Source organism: Dermacentor silvarum, chromosome 4 (genome assembly GCF_013339745.2).
Source record: "Dermacentor silvarum isolate Dsil-2018 chromosome 4, BIME_Dsil_1.4, whole genome shotgun sequence".
NCBI lineage: Eukaryota > Metazoa > Arthropoda > Arachnida > Ixodida > Ixodidae > Dermacentor > Dermacentor silvarum.
This window is the reverse complement of record NC_051157.2, coordinates 8,382,487-8,397,534: the sequence shown is the minus strand read 5'-3', so window position 1 is coordinate 8,397,534 and position 15,048 is coordinate 8,382,487. Positions and strand designations below refer to the sequence as shown.

Here is a 15,048-nt window from a genome sequence, read left to right as displayed (position 1 = left end):
TACACTTCGCTAAAAAGCAAGCAAGAAAACAATGCATGTAATGGTTTAAAAGCACACCTTTAATGCTCATTCACAACGACAAAAGAAACAGGGCAAAAAAGGGGCATCTTCAAAGTTGCTCAATAGAAAAATAGAATTTCTGCTGCAGACTCTTAGGTAAACATGCAGTTTCAGAAAAGGGAATGAAAATGCGCATCAAGTCCACACAAGAGAGCCTGAGAACAAATGGTCACTACAATCAATCGCATGCAATTTTTACAAGAACATAATCTTTCACAATGGCATTTACCATCATAGTGGATCACAAAATTCACTCGCTGTTCGCAAACCAAATTGGCACGTGAGCCACATTTGCATCCAAGCTGTAAAAACAAGAATCAGATTAAGCAGGCAAAGTCCCGAGGGACAAATTTCTCATTACAGCCTATTCCAGCACAAGCAAATCTTTACAGTGCTCCTCAGTAGTCATAGTGCAAATGCTACTGGCATCTACGGTTGTACCGCGAAATTTGCCAAAGGCACACCTCTCACACTGTGTATCCCCAAAAGACATGAAGTTGAATGAAGTGTACTTTCACAAGCACTGCTGGCTTAATTGAAAGCACCTGAGGAAGAGGAAACATCGGAAGGAGCAACAAAGACAAACAGTCCAGGTTAGATTTTCTTTCAACCAGCTTTAGCTGAAGATGGCTTCTGTGGCTTTCTCAAGGTCCCACGAGTACGAAGACAGTGCGACGCGTGCACGGTGCTGCATAGAGAAGACAAGCAACATTTCATTGCGTCAACAAACACAATCTATGAAAAATAAAACATGCATCGCAAAGGCCTGACAAGTGAAAGCAGCTCTAGATCTTCCGAGAACTCCCTGGGTGTCACCATAACCTCCTCTGAAGTGTCCTGAGCACAACACCCACCCTGTCAAGAATTGCAGCACCTTTGTAACAGCCCAGAGAGGAGGTGATCTTATTTCTTAATAGAAAGAGATCTGTACATATAAAGCTTTAGTTATAAATTTGTATGTATAGGCCAGTGGTTTCCATGCAAGATGCTTTAGTGCTCTTTTAGTTTTAGAGTCCACAAAGCCATAGTAGTTTTTTGAAGCCAGGCCCTAAAACAAGACAGCAGGGAGGGATGTTCCATAAGTGTCCACTTAGTGGACATGTTCATTTCATCTGCTGCCTGATTGGCTGGGCTGGGGCACCCGTGTGAAGGAGACAGGCGCCCCTTGCCAATCAGTGCTTCAGCAGCAGACGAAATGGACATGTATACTAGGTGGACACTTACAGAAGAACCCATCAGTTGCACGTGCCCAGTCAGCCCCTGTGTCACCCACAAATTATAATCATCCTGGCACTGCTTAGATATCAAGTTTTTGAGCCTCAATGGAATTTAAGAACTGATAAACTATATACATGTTACCCATACTATAGTATATTACACATTCTTTGCAGAACATTTTGTATCACCAGGAGTCTATCGAAATCGGTCCTCAAAAGCAGGTGGCTATAGCCATCGTTTCATGAATTTTGCATGTTTCACAGGGGTCCAAGGCAGAAACAGCGCTAAAGACAAAAACAGAGGTGAAGGCACATGTGCCTTTACCTATTATTGTTCCGACGTGCCTTAAATATGAATAACCAACTAGCCGATGCTTTCACATTAATAGACTTCACACGTGCACTGTATGGTTTTAAATTTCAGCCACCGCAGGCGTTTTATGCTGAAGTACTTTGCAGACATGATCGTCTGTGCATGATGTATACGGTGTACTTGTCTTCAAAATGGCCAAACCTGACGAGGGGCCCAGGCTTTCAAGGCCTTGAGAATAGCAGTTTAACCAATCAAAAGTTTCAAAGACCGGTACGAGCCCTCTATACAAAGCTTTCCTTTTTTAACACGAAAGTGTTTTATTCCGGGGTCCACCAAGACTTCACTGACGTATTTCCGTCACGGAAATACGTCATAGAACATAATACAAAGAAAGAAACCAGAAGAAAAAGTTCCACAAACATGCAAAATTTGGGAATCGAACCCACGACCTCTCGGTCCGCGACGATAGATCGCCGAGCGTTTAACCCATTGCGCCACAAACGCATTCGCAGAGAGCTACACAGACGCGCCTTATATATCTAACACTCCTCCGTGTACCCGCGCTCTTGCTCGGGGCGGTGCCGCCGCCTATGAGCAGAAAGAGAAGTACTGCATTATGACACTAAAGCCCGGGATACATGGAGCGAACTTTCTCGACGAACTTCACGCGTCAAGTAACGACGCGGCGACACGACGCAGGATGTTTGCTGTGTTGCAATACATGCGGCGAACGCCGCCGCGCGTTGGCCGCCGTGTTGGCGGCGGTCCCGGCCGCCCGCTTCGAACTGAATTTGGCGTTGTCCTTGTAGAATTCACTTAGTTGGAAGCAAATGACTGCGTAAACGGCTTTCGCTTAGTCTCAGGCCGCTTCGACGACAGAGTATTATGGATAACCTTGAGTAGTTTTCGAGATCGCTTCTCGTTTCGAACGCGTCTAAGCCTAGCGAAAGAAATATCCGATGCCAACGCCATCTATCGGGGAAGTCGGGAGATAGGCATGACGACAGCATGTGGCCTCTGAGATCAGAAGATTTCTGTTGAAGGTTGTTGTAGAGAGCTTGCACTGCTTGTCTGTTTCCTCGCAGATCAGCGGATATGGGATGTACAAATACAACGCGATTCCTGAGAGATCATACTAGGAACTACTCAATCGGTGCAGAGACATGCAGACACGGCAACACCAACGCGATTGCAGACGACGCGAAAAGGCGCGCGCGCGCGAAACACCAGCATGCATTGCGACCGGAACTAGTGCCTCCTGATGGTTTTAAATTTCAGCCACCGCAGGCGTTTTTATGATGAAGTACTTTGCAGACATGATCGTCTGTGCATGATGTATACGGTGTATTGTCTTCAAAATGGCCAAACCTGACGAGGGGCCCAGGCTTTCAAGGCCTTGAGAATAGCAGTTTAACCAATCAAAGGTTTCAAAGACCGGTACGAGCCCTCTATACAAAGCTTTCCTTTTTTTATGAATTTAACTGAACAGAGTTCTTATTGTTATTAATATTATAAATTGCTTGTGGAAGATAGCACCATTCCAATCCTTGAAATACTCTGAAAGACGGCAAGCTTCAGAGCATAATGATGTAATGCACGACACTTGTTCAAGAAAGCACACGAGTAATAGAGCGTTTCTAATTCTTGCCTAGAGTCTCTTTTGCATGCACGTTGTGTTGTTCAAAAAGCCTCTCACGAATTGCATGTTCCTTCCATTTAAAATGAACAACAATAGAAGAGACAGGGGATCAGAAGTAAACGGGCAAAGCGCTGTCTCCTAAGCAATTACACTTCCTTTTCAACAAAATTACTCTATAATTTTATTATGCACTTTATCATTCACGAAAACTACTTTATTGCTATACGAGTTTGCACATACAAAACCCATCTAACTTCTGTGCTAACTTTCCAGAAAAGAGCTCACTAGTGCCTAATAATATAGCGGGTGTTTCAGCGAACACTTTCAAAAATTTTCAAAATTTGCCTGTGACAGATAGCACAATTCTAGTCCATGAGCTGCTCTACTCAAAGAGGAGGTCATTACTTGCACAAAAAATTTAAATAATCCACTAATTAACAAAATACACTAATTAAGTTCTGAACTAATTACCTTATGGCACATATTGCACTTTACACATTCTAGCCGGGGAATTCGCAAGATGGATTCACTTGGATCAAATTCTCAGGATGACACCAGTTTCGAGATATTCATTCCCGAACTTTGCGGAGAAATGCATTGGCGTTCCAGTATGCTTTAATGCATACAACGTTTTTTTAAGGATTTAAGAGGAACGACAGTGCACTTTTGCCGCAAGTTTGACAGCACATATCTCGTAAGTGGTGTCATCCACACAATTCTATTCAAGTGAATATGCCTTACTGTGACCATTTGTTTATACAGTGTGCAATACAGCAAGAAGCAGAATAAAGTTTTTGAACAATTCATTAAAGTGGTGACATTTGTGCCAGTTGGTTTCATTACTGCTGTGCACCAACAAAGTCAGCTGCTAATCTAGCACATGACACCATGTATATATAGTCGTGGTACAGTTTGTACTTGGTTTTTTTTTTTTTTTCCTTTGATTGACCATGTATATAGTGGCGGTACTGTTATGTACATTGCTTTTTTTTGTACTATACAGAATTTTCAAAAATTTTATGTGGCAATTAACACAGTTCTAGCCCTTGAGCTGGATTATTCTAAGAGGAAGGGACGCCCATTACTTGTGTTAAATATTAGAGGAAGAGGACGACGACGGCTACTAGCGCGCTCGGCGCGAGCGGCTCGCTCGTGATCTGGCGCTTCTGGACTGACTCGAACGGCCAGTATGGACGCGTTATTACGGTTCTTCGAGCAATAAACTTCCCCTTCCCGCCCTTCTACTGCGAAGACTCCTTTGTTTTACATTTTTTGGTGCTGAGAAACCCGGGACTCTGTGATCCAAGCGACCCGACAACGAAAGGACTTCGCCGGCAACGAAGATGGAGCGGATCAAGGGCAAGCGAGCAACCCAACGAGCTTTGCACACGCGTCTCCGAAACGAGGCAAGCCAACTCATGGAATCGAGTCATTTTAGCGCTCCGGCGCTTCGAGTGCTGCATGACAGACTGAAGAACTGCAACGACGGACTACGGGTGCTCAACGAACAGTTAGAGGGTTACCTCACGGACGAGCAAGCATCCGAAGACTACATCTCGGTCGCGGATTATGAAGACAACGCGGCAGAAACCTTGTCCCTTCTCTGTCACCACATCGAACAACTTCAGTCTCAAACAACCGCGGATCGAGGCCTACCGACACCTAACGACACCTCAGCTTCAGGTACGATCTCGGGACATCGTGCCCTCGGTGATACCTAAACACCAGTTGTCGGTGCTTCTCGACTTCTGAAGCTCGACTTGGTTCACTTCAATGGAACAGTGCAACAGTGGCAGCCCTTTTGGGACATGTTCAAGCATGCCGTTCACGAAAATGCCAGTTTAACGAACATCGACCGCTTTCACTACTTGAAAACCCTTTTGGCTGGACCAGCGGCCAAAGCGAACGAGGGAATTCAAGTGACGGACGCATCATATGCAGATGCCATCGAAATTCTAACCAACCGCTTCGGCAACGTGAGGATCATCGAGCAGAAGTACTTGGAGAATCTTCGAATGCTGAGACCAGTGAGGTTTTCTACTGACGTGACCGCTATGAGGAATCTCCTGGATACCGTACACATTAACGTGAGAGGTCTCAAGGCTCTTGGACGATCGGAGCTTTCATACGCTGCGATGCTCGTCGAGATTCTAACGAAAGCGATCCCCAATGACATCGTGGTGGAACACTACAAGCGACAGAGCTTACTACAAAAGCCCGATGAGATCCAGTCGTCAGAGACGGAGCTGCGCCAGCTATTGGATTTTCTCCGACTGGAGGTCGAAGCTCGTGAAAAAAGTGGTCACCAGGATTCCTGCGTTCGCGACACGCACTATGGAAGGCGTGACAGAAAGACCTGTGCCACGCCTACCGCCTCCGTGTTACACAACGAATCCAGCAAGACGAAAGGTAATTGTTTTTTCTGCCTTTCACCCACCCACTTTACGGAAACGTGCACTTCTACAATAAGCCTCCAGGAGAAGAAGAGCCTTTTGGCCAAGTCAGGCAGATGTTTCAAGTGCACGATATCAGGCCACCGCTCGAAAGATTGCCGACACAATATCCGTTGCGCTACCTGTAAAGGCAAGCACGCAACAGCTGTTTGCGACCCCAACTACGCTAGCAAGAAGAAACCGAGTGAACGACAAACCCCGAGCTTGCATGCTGCCGCACAAGCACCTACAAGCAATTTATTTGAAAATGACGTATTACTGCAGACGTTCCGAGTATGGGCTCTAAGCGACTGCAATTCTTGCTATATAAGAGGGGTCCTGGACAACGGAAGCCAGAGAACGTTTATCAGAGAAGATATATCCAGAAAACTAAGCCTGCCAACACTGAAGAAGGTAGATGTTGAAGTGAAAGCGTTCGGTGGTTCGAGCGGTGCGCCAAAAGAGCAGCTCAACTTGGTTAAGGTGACTTTGATGAGCCAATTTGACAGCTCCAAACACGAAATCGAGGCTTTGGAGGTTCCCTATATCTGTGATCACTTGCTTGAACCTCCACAGTCACAGTCATTTGTGCAGAAGCTGGCTAATGAAAAGAAGTCTATTGCTGACTTTGTATCGCTTCCTGGCCTAAAAACAGAAGTTGGCATAAGCTTGCTCATTGGAGCCGATCAAATGCGGAAGCTCGTGCTAAACGATGTTTGGTCGCACGACGAAGTGACAGGACTTGCTGCGATCAACACCAAGCTTGGCTGGACATTTCAAGGGCCTGTACCATGTGACGGTCGCATTTTCAAAGAAGTTCGCGCGCACGTTTGTGTCCTTCGCACGAGTTGCACAGAGACTGACGTGTCTGAAACCTTACAGCACTTCTGGGATCTAGACAGCATAGGCATTTCTGACCCTTCTACCCACGACGAGCATGGAAATGAAGTGGTCCGGCAATTCACGGAGAACATAGCATTCAAGAACGGGAGGTACGAAGTAGCGCTACCGTGGAAATCCGTCAACACATACCTAGCAGACAACCGAAGTGTTGCGGTTCGACGCCTACACGGTTTATTGCGGCAATTTGGTAGTAACGAGGAGCTTCTTCAGCAGTACGACAAGGCAGTCAGGCAGTATGAACTGGATGATCACGCGGAAAGATTCAACGGAAAAGACTCGGCAGAGAGATGTTACTACATGCCGCACCATGCTGTTATCAGGGAATCATCCTCGACGACACGGCTGAGGGTGGTCTTCGATGCCTCGTCACACACGCATGGAGCAGCGTCTCTGAACGAATTATTAGAAAAAGGACCCAAGATCAACAACAACGTGGTTAAAATGCTTGTGAATTTCAGGCTACACAAGATTGGAATCACTGCAGATGTACAAAAGGCGTTTCTTCAAATCGGCATTCAAGAGCCTGATCGCGACGCCTTGCGTTTTTTATGGTTACGCCTTGCGTTTTTTATGGTTAACAGCACGCCAATGTCAAGTGAACATGTGCCGAAAATAGTGGAGTATAGGATGACACGAGTGCCATTTGGAACTACAGCAAGTCCATTCCTCTTAACAGCGACGCTCCAGTATCATTTCAAGCACATCGATCCTGCGCTGAGATCATCTGCCATGCAACTTGCCGAGAATTTCTACGTTGACGATCTTGTCACAGGAGTTCCTTCTTCAAAAGACGCTTTCCGTCTTTATAACGAAGCAAATCTCATCCTCAGCAAAGCGGGCATGAAGCTGCAAAAATGGTCCACCAATGATGATGAGTTAAGAAAGTACATCACTGATAGATTGGACTCTGTCTCAGCAATGGCTCCTACGAAAGTTCTTGGTTTGCTATGGGACACAGCTGCTGACAAGCTTATTCTAAACATGGAATCTCTGTTGCAGATTCTCGAAAAGAAGAACGACACCAAGAGATGTGTCCTTCAGACGACCGCACGGATTTTCGATCCATTAGGGTGGCTATCACCGTTCGTCGTTAGGATGAAAGTCCTCTTTCAGAGATTGTGGGAGCATGGCACTGCGTGGGAAGAAGTTATGCCTGAGCAACTTAGACACGAATGGGAAACTTGGTCCGATGAGCTAAAATGCTATCCGGTGTTTTCACTTCCCAGGTGTGAGCTGAAGTTATTCTTGGACAAGCCTTCAAGCTCCCAGCTTCACGTATTTGCTGATGCCAGTTCTGTTGCTTACGGTGCCGTAGCTTATCTCAGAATGGAAGATCAATGCGGTAACGTTGATGTTCAGCTTCTATTTTCAAGTGTAGAGTAGCTCCAATCAAACGGATCACGTTACCTATTTGGAATTGATAGCAGCGGTTCTGGCTTCTAGAGTCCTAAAGTTCTTGCGGGAGGCTCTAGAGTCGAGGCAATGGAAAATAGAAGAGCACCTGTGGACGGACTCAACTGTAGCGCTTTGTTGGATACAAAGCACGGCAACCAAGTGGAAGCAATTTGTTTATAACAGAGTTAACAAGATACATCAAGTAACAGATCCAGACCAGTGGCATCACTGTCCGGGAACACAAAACCCAGCTGATCTGCTGACGCGTGGGCTTTCGCTCACAAACCTTCGAAATAGCCAGCTGTGGTGGAAAGGACCTAACTGGCTTCTACGTGCGGCAAATAGTTGGCCAACGACATCTGACGCTCCAGATTCTGGACTGGAAGACGAACAAGTTTCTTCCGAGTTACAAACAAACGTTCCTGTACTGGTGAGCGTGATAAGAGAACCACTTTTCAGTGCCGAACGATTTAGTTCTTGGTTACGAATGGCAAGAGTGACAGCATGGGTCAAACGCTTCGTGGACAACTGTAGATCGCCAACGTCGCATACAGAAGGATCACTTACAGCTACTGAAGTTCAAGAAGCTGAGAACATCTGGTTCAAGCAAATGCAGACAGATACCTATGCCAAAGAGAGAGCCCAACTTGAAGTGGGACAAGACCTCGACAAGACGTCGTCCATAAGAGACCTACATCCCTTTATTAACGAAAAGGGCGTCATGAGGATTAGAACTCGCCTTCAGAACGCCGATGTCACATACAACGAAAAGACGCCTGTGCTGCTACCGTCCAACCACCCGGTCACGCGACTCGTCATTTTGCAAGCTCACAAAACTGTGCTCCACGGCGGTGTCGGTGACACATTAAATGAACTTCGCGCCCGGTTCTAGGTGCCCAGAGTGCGACAAGCAGTGAAAAGAGTGCTACGAAAATGTGTGATTTGTGCTCGTTTCCGACTCAAGGCTGCGAGTGCACCGGCAGCCCCTCTTCCCAGTGATCGTGTGTGCAATTCGCGCCCCTTTGAGGTTACGGGAGTTGACTTTGCAGGGCCAGTTTTTGTGAAAGATTGCAATGGCGTTAAAGTGTACATAGTGCTATTCACGTGTGCAGCAGTTAGAGCAATTCACCTTGAGCATGTGGTTGGACTTACTACTAACGCTTTTCTCATGGCTTTCAAAAGATTTTGTGCAAGACGTGGAACACCGCGAATAGTTTACTCAGACAACGCTACTACATTCAAGAAAGCTGCACGTGAGCTAGCTAGCACGCACCAGTTGTTGAGGAAAGAGGAAGTCAGCCAGTATTGCTCTACCCACGGCATAACTTGGAAATTTATTGCAGAGAGAGCTCCTTGGTGGGGTAGTAAGACTGGGGTAGTAAGTGACTGCATCCGAAGTAAAGATGGCAACGTCCGTGCGTGTAAAGTTAAAATACCCAGTGGCTCACAGATGATCCGACCTGTGCAGAAATTGTACCCTTTAGAACTCGCCACCTCAGGCCCCGGAGTGTGTTAAATATTAGAGGAAGAGGACGACAACGGCTACTAGCGCGCTCGGCGCGACCGGCTCGCTCGTGATCTGGCGCTTCTGGACTGACTCGAACGGCCAGTATGGATGCATTATTACGGTTCTTCGAGTAATAAACTTCCCCTTCCCGCCCTTCTACTGCGAAGACTCCTTTGTTTTACAACTTGATCGAGAAATCTAAATGCATAATTGACTAATCAACAAAATTTCACCAATTCAGTTCTTAACTACTAATTACTTTACAGTACATATTGGAATATATGAATTGTAGCAGGCGAGTTTGCAAGGTGTATTCATTTGGAATTCTTAGGATGACACCAGGTTTGAGATATGTGATGTCAAACTTGCAGTAAAGATGTGTTCGACACAATTTTTTTGGCAAAACCTCATTTCCTGCATTGAAGCACAAAAAATAACTGGGACATAACTGGCACAAGCACTTGTCCCGTGTCTGCCCTTTCCTTTCGTGCCGTGTCTTTTTTAAAGCGAAGCTTTCGTTACCTCTTCCTTCGACTTTTCCACTGCTGCTGCAGCCTTGCGTCAAGGAGTGGGATGGTTTGAGAGCTCACGGCAGGTGTGCGGGAGACGAGATAAGCGACCTCAATGACGTTTCGGTAGGGCAGGGCCACAATGCCCTTTAATGCACCCTAGGGGGACACCACAATGCCCTCTGGATGCCTTAATTAGACGTGACCCCCTGCAAAAGTATTGCATGAGCTGCCATGCTTGCCTCAATGCTCACACAAAACAGCAATGACAGTCGAGGGAGGAGGTAGTGAGCAGAGAGAGAGGAGGCAGGGAATGGGTACAACTAGATCCCGTACCGACCGGGAAACGGGCGATTAACCTTACCCCTCTGCCCTCATGGCAGTTCACCTAACATGTTACGGGAGAAAAAAAGAACACGTCGTCAGAAAGCATTGCTCATTTGGGCTCTCTTCAGTAAAGGAATGAGTGAATTAATGACACATTTCTCTGTGTTCCGTGTACTACGTGAACATGCACAAGTGGTGCAGGTAAGGTAACATTTAACATCACATCACGACTATCGTATGCTGTCAACATCAACACCAAATACCGTCAATGAATGCAAACAGCACAGAAAGCTTTGCTTACATCGATTCCCACAGTGTGTTGGATCTGCTTTTTTGTTTTTTCCCCCGCTCTTTAATCATGTCATATATGCATCAACTAGGCCCTCTGAAAGCCCTTTTAAATAAGTGGGACAATAATGTATTTCGTCGCACACTTAAGAAATTATCTTGAAACTGGTGTCATCCTGAGAATTCATTCTAAGTGAATATACATTACATACTCACCGGCTACAATTTGTTATTGCAATATGTGCCGTAAGTAATTAATTTAAAAGTTATTCAGTGAAAGTTTGTTGACTAGTTGATTATGCCTTCCGATTTCTCATTCAAGCAATGTTCGTCTATTCGAGTATCCAGATCAAGAACTTTATTTGTGCAAGCTACCATTGGTGATATTTTCTTAAATTCTGTATAGTCTCAAAAAAAACTATAGTTGAAGTCATGGCACAGTGAAAGAGCAGGTTGGTCAGCACTGTATTCGTCTATTGTTGAGTTTGTCCTGTATTTTGTGTGGTTTCCTTCAAGTTCAAATAATGCAGCAACTAGCCCGATTCTATACACTTCACAGCATTAAATTAGTCGCTAAAGAGGAAAACACCGCAATCATCAACGCTGTCTTGTTACCACGCTGTCCGGCATGCGAGGAAAAAGTAAAACATTGTTCAGCTGCAATTTAGTTTCGGTTAGATTAGGTGCACTGCTTGTGTTTGTGCTCTTCCTTTATTGCTTTGCCAAGTTGCAACACTGTTAACACTATGGTTCCTGTACTGCAGACAGCAAAATGTTACCTTTTCTGTGACCTCGACATGGTGGTGAATAAAAAAACAGAAGACATGACACCCTTGACTTTACACTCGCTTAACACAGCCATCTGAACAACAGAGACATTTTGCTGCGTAATATGAAGGCATCCTTGGCACAAAGCGGCTCTAGTTGATGCTCAATGTGCCACACAGCTTTTTTAACGTACATTTTTGTTGCTAATTGTGTCATGCTGGAGCAACATCTGTTCCCCTAGTTCCAGAAAATTTTGCACATTCCCTGGATTACTGCACCAAGTTACATTAAAAGTCTAATCTTAGTTGCCATTAAAGGCCAAGTGCAACAAAATTTTACATTGGCTAATTTTGTTACAAATCTATAAATGGCTCAATCAAAGGAAAGTTTATGTGTATACCATTCAAGCAACCTTGGAAAAGCTGCAGGGCTGGTAAAAGCCCATTTTTCTTATTAGCAGCCTTTAAATAGCGCTTAAGCAGACAACACATATGCGCGGCAGTTAACGGATATGATGTAAATATGTCGCCGCTGAGATCGCAGGGAGAGGCCTTCGTCCTGCAGTGGACATAAATATAGACTGATGATGATGATGTTGCCGCTGAGATTTTTCAATGTGCCACAGGCATCCGAAGAAGAGCTGGAGGTCTTGCCGAGGAGCCGTGCTTGATCCCCATTGTCCTCAGTCATGCGCCCCGCCCCATCTGGTGAGCGGTAATGGTGGCATTTTTTTTCAGTTTCAGTATGAAAAAATGAGTATATTTGCTAGCTTTTTGTGATGCATCCACTCAGATTTCAAGCATAACATTTTCAATGGAGATTGCTACATGTCTAGAGTATCTGAAATTATGTTTTCTACGTGGTCCACAATTTCCCTGAAGGTGTCCTTTAAAGCAGATGGCACACATCCATGCTGTTTCGACTGCATAGTGAGGCTACAGTAAAACCTGGTTAGTATAGTAAGCACAGCTGGCTTTTGAAGCATTTCTTTAGAGACATGACACACCTCTTCAACTCCCATGTCCAGGAGCCTCTTGATCTTTGCGTCGAAATCAGGGAAGTGCTTTGGACCTGCAAAATTCAAATTAGCATCAAAGGAGAGCTAGAACCCATCCCAGGTGCTAAACAGAGTTCTTGCTTGCAAGCACTTTACAATAGGCAACCTCCATGAGACGTGCTTCTCTGTTTTTTGTTGCTGCTGTTTTTACTACTAATACAAAAGACAAACATATTGGTGGCCTGAAAGTACTGCCGGTTTGCAATCATTTTGAAGTCTTGATGATTCTCAATTCTGCCTATTTCAAAGGAGGCACGAAATGTAGGTCAGCCCAACACATTTAATTTTTCCATGCATTTCAGAAGCAGTCAACTCCAATCGACATTTCAGTTTACTTCCCATAGCAACCAACTGCTTCAGCAGTCAGAAGCATTCTGAACAAAATACAGTCCAACAACGCAACAACAGGGCTAGTTGGGCCCTCATTTTTCTTTTTTCAATGAGTACAACAGACATAACATGAAGGAAAGAAGAACTGTGAAAAATTAAAGAAATAGAGCTCTCAATTTTTTCATGCGATTCTTGTCTCACGCTCCTTCTTAACAGGCCATCTGGTACGGCTACCACAGTCTGACGGTAGTTTGTAGGTTAAACTTTCCGATTCCTGTAAAAGACCACACTGAGTGTTTTCAACCCCGAATTTTCAGTTTTCTCAGTCCTCGATTTACGAACTATCCTGGAACATTTCAGTGTCATAAAAGAAAGGAACCTACAACCACGAGCATGCACAGACCTCATATGTCGTAGCGGTGGTAGCATTTATTTGGCCACATTTCTCACTTTGCAATTCCAAAACGAAAGAAATGATGCAACACGTTTTTTCAGATTACATTTGTTCAAGTCAATAGACTTAGTTTAGGGAAATTTTTAAACAAAATTGAGGATCGCCTTTTTTTTTAAGTACAACTTATAAGTTACCGCTAATTTACTAACATGCCTAAACTTGAGCCCTTCTCGGGAATTTTCTGTGCTGACTAGAGCAAAGATGTTTTGTTTCAAATTTCAAAGACTTTCATGGCAACAGGCTACCAAAATTTTCTCTTGGCAGATGCGGAGAAAAAGATCTCTACGTTGGCCACTATTGTGCAATGTTCTGCATTCGCAATTTTTTTTTCTCCACATCATGGCAGTGATACTCTGTTGTAATTACAGTAAAAGCTCATTAATTCACAACTCGCTAATTAGAAATTTTTGATAATTCGAAGTAGCTGCCGCGGTTCGTCCAACAAAGTATTGAAAGCAATATGTAACGCATCCCGTTAATTCACACTGAAATCCACTCTGCCATCGATAATTGGAACTCTGCGCCATCGTGGAGTGTGCTAGTGCGAGGGGGCACGTTGGCCATGCTGGTGTCTTAGTGTGGGCCGCGCAGCTTTGCGCCCATTCCTGCGGAGAGCTTCGGTGGCGGTATGCAATCTAAAACGCGCCTTGCAGCTACGCCGACAGTCGCTCAAAGCGGGGGCGGGTTGGGGATCGTTCTGAGCATGCTCCGAAGAGAGCAACCAACAGCGCATGCATCGAAGTATTGAGTCTTTTCGCGGAGCAGAAGAAACGAGATGGCGCTTTTGGCGGCGCGCCATACGTTGCCTCAGCGACAGCGCACGAATACGAAAGCATTACCGCTTCTGCCGTTTCCGTGCGATCAGATGTCAGAAATGCAACTGCGTTTTGCACTGTGCTCCATTCATGTTGCAAAATGTGGAGCGGTGAATTAAGATGTCTGCAGTAGTTGGCTGCAAAAATAGTGACTGGCATATTAAGGAATGGAGTGAATATGTGTCTATAAGTTCACGGACCGTGGCAACATATGGACAGCCTCTGTTGCCGGCCTTTCTCAATGTACGACTTTCCTCGTGGATAAAATAAATTCATTTTCACAAAAATCCTTAAAAATCCATGTCAGCTGTTGTATCGCTAACATCCAAAGACTTCAACCCCGGAACGTCGGCGAGAGTACCGCTCATTTAACAATGAGAAAGGGAGTAGCGCTGCTTCCTGGCATAGTAAGTTTCGCGCACGTAATCTACACACATCTACCCCAACTCGCACGCAAACTTACGCACACTCCATCGCCAATGCATTAAGCATATGCAAATGGGCACACACTTGAATCAATGTGCCAAAGCATGGGTAACAGCGACTACACTGACAGCACACGAATGGTCGAAGCTGAATTTGTCGTGACGGTCCATAGGAGTAAGCGAGTTACTAACGATACTACATATTTGCGACAAGCCATTACAAAGAATAGAACAGCTACAATCCAAGCCTTGTGTGCAGCAAGAACAAATCTATTGCAACTGAGCACACCCGCGAGCGATTAGGCAGAAAATAATCAGATAATGACCGCACCCACGAACTTTACTGAGTCAGAAACATGACAAGCCGCTGCTTCTAAGTATTTGCCAAATAAAGAACGAAGAGCAAGGCACACTGATCCTGATTCAATTCCTAAACGGAAAGCTTGGATACCTTGGAATACATTTTTAGCCTCGTTTTGAGAACAAGCACCATATACGCTGCTCACGCCGTTTGGCTGCGAAATGAGCTGCGGCCAAAGCTTTGTGTCGAACACCCAGTTAGCATCTACGATACCTCCCGAAACAGAGGTTAGCTAAGCCGCACCGGGC

General features: G+C 45.2%; 1 protein-coding gene across 1 annotated transcript in view; it reads right to left on the bottom strand.

Annotated features, from left to right (window-relative positions):
- Positions 1 to 38: 38 nt before the first annotated feature.
- The window catches only part of LOC119449402 (ubiquitin-conjugating enzyme E2-22 kDa-like), a 30,324-nt gene continuing 15,314 nt past the window's right edge, over positions 39 to 15,048 (bottom strand). Inside the window, exons 5-6 of the mRNA XM_037712571.2 lie at positions 12,365 to 12,429; positions 39 to 748 (exon numbers count right to left, since the gene is read on the bottom strand). Of these exons, the coding sequence (XP_037568499.1) occupies positions 677 to 748; positions 12,365 to 12,429 (137 nt within the window). The 3' untranslated portion in view covers positions 39 to 676. The remainder of the gene's footprint in view (positions 749 to 12,364; positions 12,430 to 15,048) is intronic.